This window comes from Parambassis ranga, chromosome 14, assembly GCF_900634625.1.
Source record: "Parambassis ranga chromosome 14, fParRan2.1, whole genome shotgun sequence".
Taxonomy (NCBI): Eukaryota; Metazoa; Chordata; class Actinopteri; family Ambassidae; genus Parambassis; species Parambassis ranga.
In genome coordinates this window covers 12,157,934-12,176,548 of record NC_041034.1, presented here as the reverse complement: position 1 = coordinate 12,176,548, position 18,615 = coordinate 12,157,934, and the positions used below count along the sequence as shown (strand labels likewise).

Here is an 18,615-nt window from a genome sequence, read left to right as displayed (position 1 = left end):
CACAGCTGGGTGTCTGTTGGTGAATCCTGTACTTAGAACAGGAAAACCTCTCTCTGTAAACTGGGACCAGTATCATGGGCTCCATCTTTGACGGTATACAGCGTCCACTAAAAGACATCAATGACCTCACTCAAAGCATCTACATCCCAAGAGGAGTAAACATCGGCGCTCTTAACAGAGACACTAAATGGGAATTTCACCTGGTCAGAGCCTTGGGTAAGAAAAACACATTTCAGCTTAGTCTCTCGTGTCTTTTAAATGATCTGACTTATTTTATGTGATCCCTTCTCCAGGCTGGCAGTCACATAACTGGCGGAGATATCTATGGGACTGTGTTTGAAAACTCTCTAATCAGACACAAGCTGATGCTTCCACCTCGCAACAGGGGCACCATCACCTACCTGGCACCTCCTGGAAACTATGACATTTCTGTGAGTGTTGCTCCAAAAGCAGAATGGGCTTTCAGTTTGATAAAAACTGATTTTCAGATCTTTTTTTTCATTTAGGATGTGGTTCTGGAGCGTGAGTTTGAAGGAATAAAGAGAAGTTCACCATGGTGCAGGTGTGGCCAGTACGACAAGTCCGTCCAGTAACAGAGAAACTACCTGCCAACCATCCACTCCTGACTGGTCAGAGAGTTCTGGATGCACTTTTCCCGTATGTATCGCTCACAGAGTGGCTCATCAGCTGGTGTCTTCCAAGAGCTACATCATTTGTTTATGGTATATAAATCTGCAAACTGCAGATGAAACTGTATGGCCTTTGTGCTTTACAGATGTGTGTCAGGGCGGCACCACTGCTATACCAGGAGCCTTCGGATGTGGAAAGACTGTGATCTCGCAGTCACTGTCAAGTACTCAACAGTGACGTTATCATTACGTCGGCTGTGGATAGCGTGGAAATGAAATGTCTGAAGTACTGCGCGATTTCCCCGAGGTTAGGTGGAAGAAAAAAAGTCACACTTAAAGAGAAAAAAGTTATAAGATATTTGTTTGAGAAAACAATCCCCAGTGTTCATGTAACACGATCTTGCCCAACAGCTTACTATGAAGTGGATGGCAAAGTAGAGAGCATCATGAAAAGAGACAGCCCTTGTGCTAATACATCGAACATGCCTGTGCTGCTAGAGAGGCGTTCCATTATACAGGTATCAACCATTCAGACTGATAGATAGATACACTTATTAATCCTAGAGGGGGAATTAATCCATTGACATTTACACATGCCTCTGCAGGAATCACACTGTCTGAATACTTCAGAGATATGGGCTACAATGTCAGCATGATGGCTGACTCGACATCTCGATGGGCTGAAGCTCTGAGAGAAATCTCTGGACGGCTGGCAGAAATGCCTGCGGTGAGTTTATTGGTTAGATGTGAGTTGTTATAAGTTAACCAGACAGTGAAGGTGATTGTTTTTGACTGTGTCTGTAGACAGTGGTTATCCTGCTTACCTCGGCGCCAGGCTGGCCTCATTCTATGAGCGTGCTGGACGTGTGAAGTGCCTGGGAAATCCAGAGCGAGAAGGCAGTGTCAGCATAGTGGGAGCGTGAGTAGCCGTTGAAATCTATATTGAAGTGATTAGGAAGCTTTTCAATTGAGGGACTCAATCGACAGCTACACACACCAAATGTGCTAATAATTTAGGTGAATATTAATTTAATACTGTGAATTTTTTGTAGTGTGTCGCCCCTGGTGGAGACTTCTCAGATCCTGTCACCATCTGCCACATTGGGAATTGTTCAGGGTAAGTAATGGGCAATGACTTGTCTGCTTCTCATCCCAACATTTGAACATCTTTGCAGTCAGGATGTCTTCTTTTGTGTGTGAGACTTTTTTCTTCATTTTAGGGTGTTCTGGGGATTGGACAGAAGCTGGCTCAGAGAAAGCATTTCCCCTCTGTTAACTGCTCATCAGCTACAGCAAGTACACAAGAGCTCTAGATGAGTATTATGACAAACACTTTCCTGAGTTTGTGCCTCTTCGGACAAAAGAAAGGAGATTCTACAAGAGGAAGAGGACCTGGCTGAAATCGTGCAGCTTGTAGCAAGGTGAGGGAGGTTCATTTGTATACACTGGATAGAACCCCATAATTAATGGTTGCTCCATACTCCACGAGAACAGAGAACTCGCTCCATGGGTGGTACACACGTGTGTGTGCAGAACTCCTCATACGGCCCTCCTACGCAGCGCACGTCACACACAAAGGTTGACAATGCAATTGTATTGCAAATTGTGAGCACAGTCATGGTTACCTGGCCTAACGAGCTGATAATGTTCAGGGAAGAGGGCGCATAGCATGACAATAGATAGAAGATCAGTGTAGCTGACTGTAGCAGACCTCTGGTCTGTGTGAGTTTAATTCTGTGAATGTGTGGATGACTATCTAATAATACATCCCGTCTCCTGGTGTTTAATGTGCGCAAGCCACTGTAACACCATGATCAATACTGGGATTAATTTTTATCGCCACCTTTTGGACAGACGCTCTCCTCTGTGCGCGGTGTTTCTTGCCAGCTGCTCATCTAAATTGTCCATTGTCGCTGTACTTCCTCCTTCTGTCTGTGTGTTCTGCACCTGAAGAAGCTCTTGCGCTTCTCCACATTCATCATGCCCAATAAATTCCGACCAATCACAGCATGGTTGACACACAACCTTGAGCGAAAAAGTTCTGCCGGGCCATGTGTCCGAGAGAGCTGCCAACGGGCGGTCCGAGATAAAAAAATGACGTCTTTTGTGGGCGTAACGTCTGCAGGGGGAAGGGAGTTCTCTGTTCTCGCGGAGTATGGGTCCAGCTTAAGTCTTTCAAACTGATAGCATGCCAACCTGGTTAACATCAGGGGAACTGACTTCTCTGTTTCATTCACAGGCCTCCCTTGCTGAGACTGATAAAATTACTCTGGAGGTCGCAAAGCTCATAAAGGATGACTTCCTGCAGCAGAATGGTTACACCCCCTATGACAGGTAAAGGCTTGTTAAAAACACATTTAGAAGTGATATAAAAGTTGGAAAGTTCTGGATCCTGTAAAATTAGGTCCGTGTGTGATTAAAGACAACATTTTATGAGTAAAATTTCCACAAGAGCAGCGAGTTGGTACATAAAGATCCAGAGGAAGGTCACCACTGTTAAGCAAGTAAACATGTCAGAAATCAAAATGTTTTACAGTAAGCAGCATCTGATTATCATTATTGTATCAGTGGATATGAAGAGACATGTCTGTGAATATTTTCTTTGATTTGATGATTACATAACGAGCTTCACACGCTCTCCCTCGTCAAACACAGGTTCTGCCCTTTCTACAAGACTGTTGGCATCCTCTCAAATATGATAGCTTTCTACGACATGGCTCGACATGCTGTGGAGTCCACAGCTCAGAGCGACAACAAAATCACCTGGGCCATGATCAGGGAGCACATGGGAGAGGTCCTGTACAAGATCAGCTCCATGAAGTTCAAGGTGGGCCATTGTTCATTTTTGGAGAGGATGTTTTAGTTATATAAAAATAAAACTCGTATTAACTACTGTATATTCTCCAGGACCCTGTTAAAGATGGTGAGGCTAAGATAAAAGCAGAGTATGCTCAGCTGCTGGAGGACATGCAGAACGCCTTCCGGACTTTGGAGGAATGAGTTTCTTACCTCTCAGCTCTTCTCCCAAATATCCAAAACCCCAGTGCAGTGCAACATAGTGCAGATGAATTGGCCCGTGTTCTGAATGTGTGCTTCTGTCATGTGTATTCCTCTGTGTTTACATCCCCTTAAACATTCCATGACCTGCACAAATTTGCATTTGTCATTATTTTTTTTAGAACTCTACCCATCATGAATACTGGAAACCCCAGAGACACCTGAAAAAAGCTAGTCCTCTCATTACTTAGCACTTATAGATCACTACACCATCATGTGTGGTTAAAATCAATGCTGCACTACACACAAGCTGCAACAAGAATGGAAATGAGTGTTTCTTTTCCCTCCAGTGATCAATGCAGATGATGAATCAAATGGGGACAGGCACTTGAATAAAGGGACAGAGGCACTGTGTAATGTATCAGGGGGTTTACATTCTTCCACCTCTTACCTCTTAAGTGTGATGTTGTGACGGCTATATACTTGATATTATGTATAAAAACTTGTGAATGAATGAATCTGTTAGTTTGTGTTGTAACAGACATCTCACTGTTGTGTTCATGGTACATTACTGTCTCCTAAAATAAATGTAAACAAAAACATTTCTGTTGTTTCAGTAAGATTGTATTATTTATGAATCATAACTACAACTTGTGTGAGAAAGACTTTTGAGTTATGAACAGGTCAGGACTGTAGGTGGCGCACACATGCTGAAGAAAGAAAAGCACCGAGGCAGAAACGTTAAGCCACCTACTAGTTTGAAGATTTCTTTGAAACAATCTGCTTAAACTGTCCTGACCTGTTTAAGCGATACATCACTGTACACTCAGCTTATGAACACTTGGTATTTAAGCCTCAAAGTGAAACAATAGAAAAACAATTTGCATCTTTTCCCTTTGATGCCAGATTTATCTTTCCCTGTCTACATCGGTTTGATTATGGTTCCAAGCTAACATCCTGTTAAAATCAATTTAAACAAACTTTAAAACAGTTTTCAGGACTGAAAAAAGTAGGTCTGAAGCTACATGTTTGTAGATATTCTGGAACAACATACTTGCCAAGTACCATGAAAACCTGCACCCTGCAAGAACATCATCATCATCATCATCTGTTCACCCTTGTTCTCTTGTTGTGCTTTGTTTGCTACACACACACTGTCTCAGCAGCTTGCTGATGCATTCTCTTCAGCATGCACTGTTGGTTAAGAGGGGTCCAGCATCAAATCCTCCAAAATAGATTAGAGTCGCTATCTCAGGTTCCGGGCTCCATTAAGACTAATGGAAGCATAACCCACAGGAGCAAGAGTAGCATCTTTTCTCTGCATTGATTCCATCTATCCAGACTTACACACACACACAGTGCAGACATTAAGGTTTCTTGTTTCTGTGTGTATCTGTGTTAAAAAAATTAACAAAACCATAAGCTAAGTGGGTTTGCTCATGTTAAGGTGAAAGTAGAGAAGAGCAGAACAGTGTGTTCATGTTGCTACCTTTGTGATGATGAATATTACTTAATTACAATAAATGTCAGCTGTGGTTGAAGTTTCGCTCTATAAAAAGTACTAACTGACTAACTGACGGGCAGTAAAAGCTGTGCTTTTACAAACACTTAATACTCCTTTCTGCTCCCATTATGCTGATCTGATGTTAAGTGTCTGATGTAGTTAAGAGAGGGCAGTGGGGTAAAGGCTGCATCCTGTGCTGTGCACACATACAGTAGGTATAGTGTGCATTATTACACTCATGTTGTAGTCCTTATAGTTTAGTTTAGAATTTCAAGCTGACTGCAGATCAGCTAGCATCACTAGCATTTTTTCTGAAATAGCAAAACCTTCTTCATGTAGGAAGCTTTCATCTGCATCTTATCTGCTGCATCAGTCTGACAACGCTAAATGCTTTTATGTCCACCAGTCTCTCAGGCCCAGAGCACAATTGAACTGGAAGAAACTAAGCAGACATTGTTGTGTCTTCTTTGTTCTTCTTTTTTATGTATTTTATACATTTAACCAAAAAACAAACAAAAAACAAATCGTATATATGTAGAAAAAGTTTTTGAGACATAATAAATAAAAATAAAGGAATTTTTCTCCCATAACTGGCTTGTGTGGGGTAGCTTCGTGAGTGTGTGCTCCACGGTGGGAATAGTGGGTTGGGGAGTGAGAGGAAAGAAAACATGACCTGAGGGGGTCACTTACCACATTGTCATGTTGGTATCTTTGTCTCTCTCTCTTCTCTCTACACACACACACACACACGCACACACTCACACTCACTCACTCACACACACACTTCCAGAGTTCTCTGCGTGTGAGCAGCAAGGTCCAAGTGCTTGTGGGAAGAAACATGATCCCAGAAGGTGGGGCTGCCCTGTGGATCATTGCTCACTCATCTATGAGTGCCTGTCATGTTTCATATACACGCACCCTCGTCCAGCTGGATTATCAGGGCTGCTGTTGCTGCTTTTGAACAGCTCATCATAGCCCCTCAGCTGTGGAGAGAGGTATGACAGACTCCTGGCTCTCCGGCTCCCTCAGCCAGTTGAGGTAGCGCCTATATTTACCAAGCATGCCAATGTTAAAATCTAAAATGAAAACTGATAGATGCTGTAAAGCAAGTATGTCAGAGGACGACTTGTGAACTATTTAATGATATGTGAGAAAGATAGCCTTTGGAAAAGTGAGCTGGCCGATGCAACACAATACCAAACCACTTGGACTTGAAGTTGCTGTCTGTGGGGACACTTCCACCATGGGAATCCAAGAAACCAGCTCACTGCACTGACACGGCGCTGCCGCAGCACCACCACCGCAGAAACATGCCAATTTGCTTTTTTCAACACAAATGACTGATGAGAAACTAGGCTGCTCTTCTCTTTTTTACCCTCAGTGTCTCACAGATGGAGCTTGGTGACAAGGGCTCATCTTCTTTTCATCATTCATCTTTAAAGACCACAGAACTCTTTCCTGGAAACCAGACGCTTCAGCCATACTGAAGTTTTTCTGCTTTTATGTTGGAAAACAAAAGGTAAGTCAACAGAGAAATTACGTATCTTTGTGAAGATGCTTCTTTATTTTTTATTAGAAATGATAATCAATGATGATTGATTTAAAACTTAGCCCAGCGCTCACTGTGATGTGACCTTCTTTTGTAATATCTTTCTGATGGCTCCTTCATTGATCGGTGTCAGGCTATATTTCAGATGTATACAAATCAAACTAAAAAGATAACTCACAATGACATCTCAGAGTCTTTAAATCTTGGGTTTACTGGCCCAGATAGTTTGTCCCTGTGGACGCAGTGGCCTTGTTTCAACAAATTACATTAGGAGCTCCTGGGAGCTGAGAATCATCTGATTATGGAATTTATTAATTTTTATAAAATCGTTGTATTTATGTAACCGTTCATAGTAATGTATTGTTATTCTGTGGCATTACTATGATCAGTGCTGTAGTAGTATACAACAGCATCAGTGGTTTGTGTTTATTTTTGCTCTGCGTAGATGCGTAGTTTAGGACGTTGTCAGCCTGCCTCTCTGACATGAGACAGAATTTCAGTGAGTATAGGACCAGATTACTCTGTGCATTTTTTAAATGACAGCCACTTTCTGTGTTGCAAACTTCAGTCATCCTTAGCCAGCCATTATGAAATGGGAGAAGTTAAAGCCTCCAGAGCCCGATGAGCCCATGTGTTGCTGTGAGTGTGATAACCACCAGTACGGATGTTGCTGTGACTGTGAAGATCTGGATGAAGCCTTTAACAGGTAGTAAAACAGGTATTTGCTTTAGTGAGAACACACAAGCCTCCACACAAAATTACTTCCACAGCAGAGGCAGAATGTCTCTACACTTCATCGACAATGCTCTGCAGACATCAGATATAGTCCACTTCAATGTCCAGGGAGCAGATGTTGGAGAGGACTGACCTTAGCACAGACACTCTTGTGACACACTTCCATTTCCTTTTCATGTCTTGTGACATCCCGTCACCCCAACCATTGGCATCATGGGACTCCAACAACTATACAAATGAACTAAAAGCCCATCTGAAGGTATTAGCCTACACTGGTCCACATCTAGCAGATAGGATGCTAACTTATTTGTACTTTTGAAGCACACAATCTTACACATTGCTCCTACTAACTAAAGGGGGACCTCGGCCAGTCTGTTGTTTCTGTGGCCTCTAAAGGATTTTGGCAATATTTAAAAAGCTAAAAAAGAAATGCAGCTTTGTGACTGCTGTTCATCTGTAGGTGGCTGAAGAACAAACCCACTAAAAGCGGATGTCAGCCTGCTGTTCTGAGGGCCATTATTGACAACCTAGAGGTCTCCATGATCCCGGCCCTGCTGCTGCTGCGCCGGTCCTGCTGAGGGTTGCTGCTCTGCACTACCTGCTGGGACTCATCATCCTGACAGCTCTGCCTGGCCTGGTGCTGTGGTACTACTACGCCACGCACCGAAAGAAGAAGCGCACCCTCTTCTTCCTCACCCTTGCGCTCTACTCTCTGGCCCACATGTACTACCTCTTCATCACAGAGATTTTACCTCGCGGGGATGTCAGCCAGCTGCAGCTGTGCGCTGTGACTGCTGGCATGATTTTCACCATAGTGTCTCTAATTCACACCAAGAGAGGCCCAGGGTTTGTGACAGCTTCCCTCTATGAAGCACACAGCCACAGTAAAGAGGGTAAAGAGGAGTCTACACAAGTTAATGGATCTATCCAATCAGAGGCATCCTCAGGCCTGCAGATAACAAAAGAGACTCAGACTACAAACTGGAGCAGGTGTCCGGTGTGCAAAATAATGCGACCCCCGCGGGCTGGACACTGCCGGACCTGCGGATCATGTGTACAGCGACTGGACCACCACTGTATCTGGTGGGTCAGATTTCTTTTGTAACCTGTGCAGTGAACTTTACTTTCCTCACAATAATACGTAGATTGACGTCTACACAAAGACATGGGCTGCAAACAAAAACAAAAATAAGTCACATATGAGCTTCAGTAGTAGGAGACGTTGTGTTGCTGCCTTCACCTGGTCTGACTGCTGTGTTGTGTGTCTGTGTGATGTGTCGAGGTGTTGTAGGATAAACAGCTGCGTTGGACAGGCGAACCATCGCAGTTTTCTTCTGACCCTGTGTGTGTTTGTGCTGACCTCTCTGTATGGGATCAGCTTGGTGCTTTGCAGCCTTTGCCCTCAACAGTATCTAATGACAGCCCTCTTCTACTGCCCTGGAGTTTATGGCCAGTTTAGGTACACAACTTTTGTTCTGTTCTGTTGTATTCTGTCTTATGTATTTCCAGTCTTAATTATTTGGCACATACATTGCTCTCTCTCTCTCTCTCTCTCTCTCTCTCTACAGCACAGCACTTTGCTTCACCTGTGCTTGGTACAGCAGCATTGTCACCGGTGGACTGCTTTACCTGTTAGTGGTGCAAGTTCTGAATATCAGCTTCAATGTGACGGAGCGGGAGGCTCAGCTGGCTCTCAGGTACAAAGCGGGCCAGAGCCGTCTGTGGGGACTCGTCATCAACACAGGAGAGCATTCACGTGGCTTCTACCAGAATTGGGTTGAGTTCCTCACCATGGCAGATGCCTCGGTTTCTCCTCGCTCCAGCCTCACTGACTTGGTCTAGTTTCACTTTGTGCTTTCATGACTATATGCACCATATGTGACACAGCCCATCCATGTCTGTAGTGCAATATTGTTATTTTGTATAATTGTCATAAATATTTGGACTTCTTCTACTTCTATCTACTTCTCTATACCATAATGTTCTCTATATACTATAATGTTAAATAAAAAATAGTCTCCCTTTTAGACTCTTGAATCCTCATTTCCCACTCTTAACCATTATTACTTATCATACATATCATCTACATCATGGGCAGAGCAGATCGACCGGACTGTTTAAATCAATACATTTCTTCCATCACTCAGCTGAAAGGTTTATTTGGCATGTTCCTCAGAAGCAGCAGTATGGATAGTCTTTCCTCTGGCGCCACCCTCAGGCTGCTCAGTAGCTACAACTCTACAGTTTTACTGAACTGACAACTGCCATGCTGCAAAAGGCCCAAAGGCCTAAATGTCAAATTAGAAATCTAATCATCTGAGCAGCAGGTTCAGCATAATGAGCTATCATAACTATGAATTCCACTGGTGTTGCCCTCAGGCAAACCTGCTTCAGTTTTTTTTTTATCCCACTGAAACCTTCAGTCAAAAGTAGGGCGATTCTTTGGGTGCGGACCATAAGGTCTGAATTTAGAAAAGAGAATATATCAGATCTGAGAAAAGAACATAAGGAATATCTAACTAGCCTTTATTCTTGGGGGTTACATTCAAACAGAATCCTATAATAACCACTTTAGTTTATCCACAAGGGCTTATGTGTATAAAAACCTTCTGACACAAAATCTTTGGCAAATTTTAACTTTTGATTCTAAAGACTTTTGCATGCATGTGGCAGGTTTGTGGAGTCCACAGTCTAAAGAAGAATGAGAGTTATGCAACCCTAATTATGCAAAAAGAAAGAACGTCAGCACTTTTTTAGATAAATGAACCTTCACGCAGTCACCCAGGAACAAAAATCTGAAGTCAACTAACACATGATTTATCACCCTCAGTCTACTACCTGCTGCTATGGGTCACGTCCAGGAGGTCCAAGAACTTTATAACACAGATGGGATATGTACGCTCCATGAATGCTCTTCCATCACCAGCTCCAGACGGATCAATCAGCCCTTGAATAAATGCCCAAACATATATACTTTTCTAACACAAGATTGGCTTGAACAATCATTTTCTCAGAACTAACAACATACCTGTTTAAACTAGCAAAGTATGTAGGTCAGAGGAATCTTTGAACTGCAGCATGTATCTGCCTGTGCCTGGCTCACTGCTCTGTTTCTACATTGCACTTGTTCCTCTCTTCATAGTGGAGTCATGGTTGTGCAGCAGAGAAAAGATGCAGTAAAAAGTCAGCTGCATGCGTCTCTTTGTCTTTGCACAAAGCATCAGGAAGAAAACAGAGTGCATGAGATAAGCCCCCAGCAGCTAACAGCATTAGAGATGCTTCACTATATAATCTACTCATACAATATACTGCAGTAAATTACAATTGAGTCACTTTATTTCCATTCTTCCACTTGAATTATGGTGGTTATAAGTGAGTGTTTACAGCTTTATACCAACAAAAGAGACACACATGCAGTTCTCCTCATGAAGTATGATCTGGACTCTGATCTGAAAGCATTTGTGTGGTGTACAACTATCACAACTGCTGACAGATGAATTTGATTCTGTGGTCGGGGCCGCAGAAAGCACTGGAGGGCAGCCACTGCCTTGTTTACCACTTTGAGGTGCCATTTTGTTTTTTTACAGCTTGTGCTCAGAAAATAAAAAGTTTAAAATGAAGTCTTTTAAGGCCTGCTATTTAACAGTCACTGCTTGATTGACAGGATTTCATTTCAAGTCTTGTTTCTTTGCATGTTTTCACTGTCTGCCATTTATCCCTCACACTTTGATTGATGTCTGAGCTGGCAGCACTAAACCTTGTTGCTGTGAAAATATACTGTGTGATTTGCATGTTTGAACCCATCCCAGCTCCAGGGGTTTGTGGGTTTGTGGGTGTGTACACTGGCTGTAAGGGAAAGGGGGTTTTCTCAGTCACTATATAAAAGGTGGCAAGGCTGAACTTTAACAACAGACAGACTTCCAGATCTTCCATCACCATCTCTGCACTGACCTCACTCCTCCTCAGTAGCTATGAATCTCCTGCTGACCCTGCTGGGAGCAGTGCTCTGCTCCCTCATGGTTTCCTCTGAAGTGGCACCTCAGGCAGACTTCAACGTACAGGCGGTGAGTGACATGACTGGCTGAGGACATTTAAAGACCGGAGCATGTGTTAGCAGTTTTTTAGTGGCACAAATATTTATTTTAGAATATAATCGCAGGATTCATCGATGTTTTTACTAATTTATTGTATTAATCTGCTTTTTCAGAGAACACATATGTAGTATACAATCAAATGGAATTTAAGTTATAATCTTGCACGAAGATAATGTGCTTTTACACATTTTAAATTAGGTATAACCTTAAAAATATTGGTTATTAAATGAATATTTGCACAGTATATTGTGTTATTTTTGTATTATGTTTGTGTGTGTGTGTGTCTCCAGATGGCAGGAAAGTGGTACCTGATCGGATTTGCCACTAATGCCCAGTGGTTTGTCAGCCGCAGAGACAGCATGAAGATGGGCACAGCCATGTTCACCCCAACTGCAGATGGGGATCTGCACATGTCATACGCCAGTCTGCTGTGAGTGTGAGAGGACAGAATGAAGGAGCATTAATGACTTCATACAATTCATAACAGAGGTGAATGGTGATTTCTCTGCAGCTCTGATGGCTCTTGTTGGAGGATGAACCACCTGGCCAAGAACACTGACGTGCCCGGAAAGTTTTTATACACCAGCGAGCGTGAGTGCAGCACAAACCCAGAGACAGCATGCTCAGTTCTGCAGGCCTGCTTTCATATCATTTTATGATATTCCCTTACATTACCAGGTTGGGGCAATGTGAATGACATGCGCATGGTTGATGTGAAATATGACGAGTACGCCCTGATTCACACCATCAAGACCAAGGGGGATGAGTTCACTGTGGTCAACAAACTATATGGTACAGTCCTCACTATCATCAGTGTCCAACTCATTGAAATGTGTTAAGCCCACTGCAGCAGATTAACGTTGCATGTGTTCACAGGACGTGCAGCCGACCTCAGTGTTGACATAATGGAGAAGTTCAGACAGTTCTCCTTGCAGACGGGAATCCTGCCTGAAAACATTGCTTTTCTTCCCAAAAACGGTACTTTTTAAAGATTTCTGTACCCTCAAATCAATGAAGAGTGATGTTTTGTATCAGCTTATTCTGTTTTTCCTTCTAGCTAGCGTGCCCAGCTGCTTAAATCTGACAATGTGAAAAATCTGCATCTATCAAGATAAATCCTGCTCTTCAACCTGGTTTCTATAAGCAAGATGCTGTTTTCATGTTCTTGCAGTTGTAACTTAGCAACACTGTCAGCAAAATAAAAAGATAAACAGATAAAATAACAACAGATAAAATACTTTGCTTTATTTGCTTTTTTAACAAATACGCTGAAGTACATCCATAACAACACAGTTGAGATTTCCTTTTATCAAGTGTTTACATCTACACGCTTTGTACAGATTTGTATACAAAACAATAATTTACGTCCCATAGAAGTCTAGTTACACTTAACTATACAACAACTTGTAAATGAAATAAATATAAAAACAGAAATCATCACAGGTGATAACAAAAAAATGTAAAAAGCCATAGTACATGTACACCACCAGCACCGGTCTTGTCTGAAGTTGCATCTAAAAAAGATATACATTTTCCCTTTTTTAGTGGCAAAAGTACATCTGCACTGGCGAGAATTTCAGTCCATGATTTTTGTAACGGCAGCACCAGACATACTGTATGATTCCCATTTAGACCAGACTGTTACAAAGGGACATAGTCCATAGATGGCGTTTTTTTTAACGATTAACCAGATATGTCAATTCATAGAAAATGAATCCGTATGAATATTATTCTTTGTCAAATAGATGGGATTTCACTCCCCCAGGTAGCATTAATGAATTACAAATACTGTCAGTCAGGGCTCCATCTTCACTGCTTTGGGCACTTGTTCTGAACACTTGCTAGCTTGATTGGACATGTGACAACAAAGCGAAAAGACCAATACCGCCTCACAATTTATGTGCATATGTGAACATAAGTTCACATCCACTTTTTAAAAAAAACAAAAAACTGCATGTTGTGTTGAACGCCGAGTTGAAGCTCAGTGGTCGCTTCAGTTCTCTGCACAGAGCCAGCTTTGTGTTTTTGTTAACACAACAAAAAGTATTATGTACAGAGTAGTGGGGCCAGAGCACCAGGAAGCACAAGCTGCTTTTTCAGTCCCTCTCTCCTTTGTCTCTCTCTCTCACACACACACACACAAGATTTTACCAAGTGCTACTGGGAACAGGTTGCTAATCCATACTGCTGTGTTAAGTACATTTTGACAAAATGACGCAAACATTTTGAAAATCACACTTCAGTTTGAAGACAATTAATTAGGACCATTGTGATTAAGAACCGATTGCTACCTGCAAAATTAAAACAAAAAAAATTGTATCTACAAAGAGACGTCTGCACAATCTGCCATGCACACTGTCACCAGTAAGGGACATGCAGTTAAAAGTGCAAGTCTACGGAGGGGCTCGGCTGCTAAGTCTGACAGAGCATTAATGTTATGTACATGTGTATACATTTCTTGAGGTTTAAAAACAACAGAATGGACTAAGTGCAGCACTCACACTCACAATTTCCATGTGAGTGGCACTGTGCTGAGGGGTGCAGTGATTGGGGTGTGATTGATGCTTAACATCGTTCTTTGTAGTGGCACAGTATTTGGCTCGCTCAGAGTCACTCTGCCTGCACCACGTCTTTGTGGTGGCGCATGATATGCTGGTTCTTCTCCGAAGGTCGTCTGAAGCCTTTTGAACAGATCTCGCAGCGGTGTGGATAGTCTTTTGTGTGAATTGAGATCACGTGTCGCTTGAAGCCCGATGCGTCCCCGGTGCTGTAGTCACAGTACTGGCACTGGTAAATTCTCCTTTCTTTTTGTCCTTTGCCAATAACTACAGTCACGCTACTAGCTAAGCTGGCTGCACTGACTCTAGCAGGCGGGCCAGCACTGCTTGACCCACTAGGTGCAGACTTTTTAGGCGTCACAGCAGGAGTGTGTGTTTCTGTCCTTTTGGTCTCACTCTTTTCAGGTGAGGCCTGTTGCTCCTTTGTGTGCACAGACAAATGTGGCGACTGAGAACAAAAGGGTCTGCAATTTTAAAGTTGCAGTGCCGGCACTGATGGAGTTTCTTGGTGCGGTGGGATGCGAGTGCTTCTTTAGTTCTGAGGGGCGGTGGAAGCCTTTCCCACAAACGGCACATTTGTGGGGATAGTCCTTTGTATGAACAGATATGATATGGCGTTTTAGGTCACTGGAGTTGGAACTTTTGTGATCACAGTGGGCACAATGGTGGGTCTTATTCTCCTCGTGTGTTAGTCCATGCTGCATTAACTCTTCTTCTGCAAAAGTCTGGAAACAACGCTCACACTTGTATGGCATCTCTTTGCTATGCTTGGTCTTGATGTGTGTTTTGAGATTGGAGGAATCAGCTGACTTGTAGTCGCAGTACAGGCAGGAGTACGGCTTCTCACCAGTGTGCGTGCGCATGTGTTTCTTCAACTCTGAAGGATGTCGAAAGCCTTTTCCACATTCCACACAGATGTGGGGGAAGCTTTTGCTGTGAACAGCCAGCAAGTGCCGATTGAGCAGTCCCTGCTCAGCAGTTTCATAGTCACAGAACTTGCATTTATGCATCTTCGTAGGCGTTGGAGGTGGCTGGCTTTTGGGTTCCCGGTGATGGTGCTGCAGTCTGTGAGAGAACAGTGCCGCCTGCTGGTGGAACTCCTTCCCACACATTTCACACTCAAAGGGGCCTTGCTGCTCAGAGCATGCACCTCCATAGGTTGTGGAGGCTGGCTTTCTTGTTGGTTGTGAAGTCACAGTCTGTACATTGGTACTTTTTCCTGGTCAAGACATCCTGGGTGATTCTTAGTGTGGCGTTTCAGGAAGCCCCGTGACTTGAACTTTTTACCACAAAGCATGCAGGGATAGACTGTCAACGGCTGACCATAAGGACCAATGATGATGGCTGAGGAGATAATGAAAACATGGAGAAGGAAATGACTACAAGACACTAGATCGTGTAACATAAACTGTCATCTTGGCATTTTAGTTTCAATTTTTGTTAAAACTTTTAAATCTATTGTATTCAAAAAATACAAGAAGAGTATTTGTTGTGATTACAATGATGAAATCATTGGAAGTTCCTAAATAGTGGCAGAACAAAACACTCAAGTTCATCAGCTTTGACCCTTTACATTCAAAATTACACGTACCTGTCTGAACCTGTCGATGCTCAGACCTTCTCTTGCTCTTGTTGCGCTGTCTATTGATTTCATCAACCCCATCGATTCATCGATATGCAGCAGTGCGCTGGCTGCACCGTTTCGGTTTTCACAGCCCTCACCATCATCTGCACCTGTTAGAAAACAACTCGTCTTTAAAACAACAATCCGCAAAACCAACCAACATGTGTAAATCTTAGGCCAAGACACTCAGAGACGTGGTTGATGCACAGGCTTCCAGTGTTGTTTTAAAGCAATTTAATAGACAAGGGTGCTGACCATAAGCAGCTGCCCAGGCCACAGGCATGAAGTCCTTGCTTAGAGACACACTGTCAAACGAGCGGTCGTGAGTTACTGGCTCTTCGCCTCCTACCACCACTTCCATATAAACCTCATCAGTCACCTTGGACCCACCTGTAGATGAGCCCAACATGTACAAAAAAAAAAACTAGTGACGTTCAGTTTCATGACAGCTGTCCCCGCTCGTTACAGCAACATGACTCACCATGGTTTCCCTGATTGTGATGAGAATCCCCAACAGACATGTAAACCATCTTCTCTCTGAGCGCTTGGCCTGAAGACTCCGTTAACGCCACGCTTTCTGTGTCTCCATCGCTGATATCAACCGATTCTCCTGCAATGTGACAACATTATTTATTTATTTTCAAATATGCCACATTTTTGTTGAACTGCAGAAAATTAAGCGATTGAGTGATTTTCTGTCTAGTTTTTTTTCAGTACATTACAAAAAACCCAATAGCTACACTTGCTTAAATAAAAAAATGACAGTCATTCATGTTATTTCTTTTCATTTTCTCATCATTAAAAACATCTACAGTGGTACCTTAGATTATGAGTAACTTGGTCTGCGAGCAAAATAAAGCAAGTTGATAAATTTCAACTTGATAAACGAGTGATGTATTGCAATACGAGTTGCGAGTCTACAGTTTGTCTGTCGAGCGCCACATCTCACTGCGAGATTGTGGGTAATCGTCAGTCTCAGTCGGCGTGCCTTACTCATAATCAACACTTGTGTGAGCATATACTGTTTACTATAGCATTGTGACCCTGTATGAGCATGTGAACATGTGGGCTTTACACACACACACACACACCACACACACACACACACACACACACACACACACACGTCACGGCGACACACAGATAGCACCAAAAAGTAAGCAAATTAAGCGATATAATAACAAATACTATCCTTCATATTTGTATCATTTTTATATCAATATTTTGGGGTTGTGGAATGAATCATCTGAGTTATATGGAACAAATTATGCTCACAAACCAAAGTACCACTGTGTATATGCACTAATGTCAGAGTAATGTAAAGAGGGGTTAGACCACTTGTACTCAGCATATGAGGAGGATAACATTAGCATCTACTAACCCATGTCATCTTCCCCAGAATCTGCCTTGAAGATGTACACCTTTATCACCTCCTGTCCATCTTCATCTTTCTCCACCTCCTGGTCCTCTACAGCTCCCTCCACTGTTACCTCTGTCCCATCTTCAGACACCATTTTTCCAGCTTCGTCCACTAGTGAGGCAACACACATTACAGTACATTACTGATATGTGGGGTCTAGACACTCATAGGTTTTACTTTATTTGTCACATCTGGATAAAATCCTGCTTGTCTCCAGTCCTTAGGAAGGTAGCAATGCAATACATCTCAAAACATTTGTAATGGTGACTTGAGAAAACCTACTTCTATTTTTTCTTAGATCAGACAACATACAATTAAAAATGAAATGATTTGGTGTAGATTCAGAACAAAGCAGTAAACTTACAGGATATCATTAGATAATCTCCACAGCCATCCTGGTCATCTTCCTGCTGCTCTGGGTCCAGCCCATCTTCAGGGATGTCTCCCATGGCAACACCTTCCTCCTCACCCTCCAAGCCATCACGCAGGTTTCTACAGCAACATCTTCATCTTCATCGCAATGCACATACTCAGAAACCACATCCTCAACAGCATCCTGGATGACTAGCTCATCCGGGGCAAATCTGTGAACTGCCATGCCTTCCCCCTCGCCTTCTGACACCAACACAGTCTCTTGAAGCTCCACAACAAACTCCTGCCCGCCGGCACCACCCTCATCTGGAAGAAACAGGATTACCCAGTTATCCAGATAACATGCAAGAGTAAAGCACAGTTACACGAGCAAGGCTGCTTACCCGATCCGTGCAATATTATTTTAGGCTCCTCAGAATGTATTGCAAGCCTAGTGACATCCTCATCCATCGTCCTTGCACTGCATTTGTCACTTGAGAGCTGGAACCAAACGATAAAAAGTTTAGATTGAAGCAAACCCCTGCAATTCTAAAGATTCACAGATTTGCTGTAATCATAGTCTTAGGCACCAAAGTGACATAAAAGTTGTTTGTAACCAAGGATGTCCACATACTATAGCAGCAGGTCAATATTCTCCGCAATAATAAATCAGGTGTCACATGTTTGAGACTGGGTATAACGAGAATTGAATTTGAGCCCATACAATCACATCATTTGTACATATGCAAACATTAATTTGATTTGTTCCAGACTTCATTTCCTAACAAAATGCCACATGATGCAGATGTGACTTGTTGTGTCACTCTGCCTCTTTCTTTTAAGATGTTTACAGGAAAAGGAACGATAAGCTTGTTTCCTATGCCTTTTTAAGAAAAATGTGTTAAGCTAACATTAAACATGTGATTCACATGACAAAGAGAGCAATGACCTGGCACAGCCTCTGCACCCTGAGCACTGGCTTCAATTTTGCTGGTAATACTAAATGCTAGTAAAGACTTGCAAATGTAAATGCCACGCATATGTACCATTCTTTTAAACTGTATTAAATACATGTTTTTCTTATGTCTTTAAACAATGTGTCTTGAAAACTCCCTAGCACCAGAGTCTGACACTTAAGGCATGGCATTTAAAAA

The 18,615-nt window shown here is 42.7% G+C and overlaps 1 protein-coding gene and 4 pseudogenes across 1 annotated transcript; 4 read left to right on the top strand and 1 right to left on the bottom strand.

The window, feature by feature from the left end:
- Positions 1-293: 293 nt before the first annotated feature.
- Positions 294-3,896, top strand: LOC114445827 (V-type proton ATPase catalytic subunit A-like; annotated as a pseudogene).
- A 2,224-nt stretch (positions 3,897-6,120) lies between these two features.
- Positions 6,121-9,298, top strand: LOC114446302 (palmitoyltransferase ZDHHC23-like; annotated as a pseudogene).
- A 2,013-nt stretch (positions 9,299-11,311) lies between these two features.
- LOC114446166 (lipocalin-like) lies at positions 11,312-12,514 on the top strand. The gene is made up of 5 exons (XM_028421628.1): positions 11,312-11,478; positions 11,799-11,938; positions 12,020-12,099; positions 12,187-12,300; positions 12,385-12,514. Exons 1-5 carry the CDS (start codon positions 11,386-11,388, stop codon positions 12,495-12,497), a joined length of 540 nt encoding a protein of 179 aa, XP_028277429.1. The 5' UTR covers positions 11,312-11,385; the 3' UTR covers positions 12,498-12,514.
- Positions 12,515-14,277: 1,763 nt separating this feature from the next.
- On the bottom strand, positions 14,278-17,577 carry LOC114446150 (zinc finger X-chromosomal protein-like; annotated as a pseudogene).
- Positions 17,578-18,464: 887 nt separating this feature from the next.
- Positions 18,465-18,615, top strand: part of LOC114446540 (extracellular calcium-sensing receptor-like) — a 2,684-nt pseudogene continuing 2,533 nt past the window's right edge.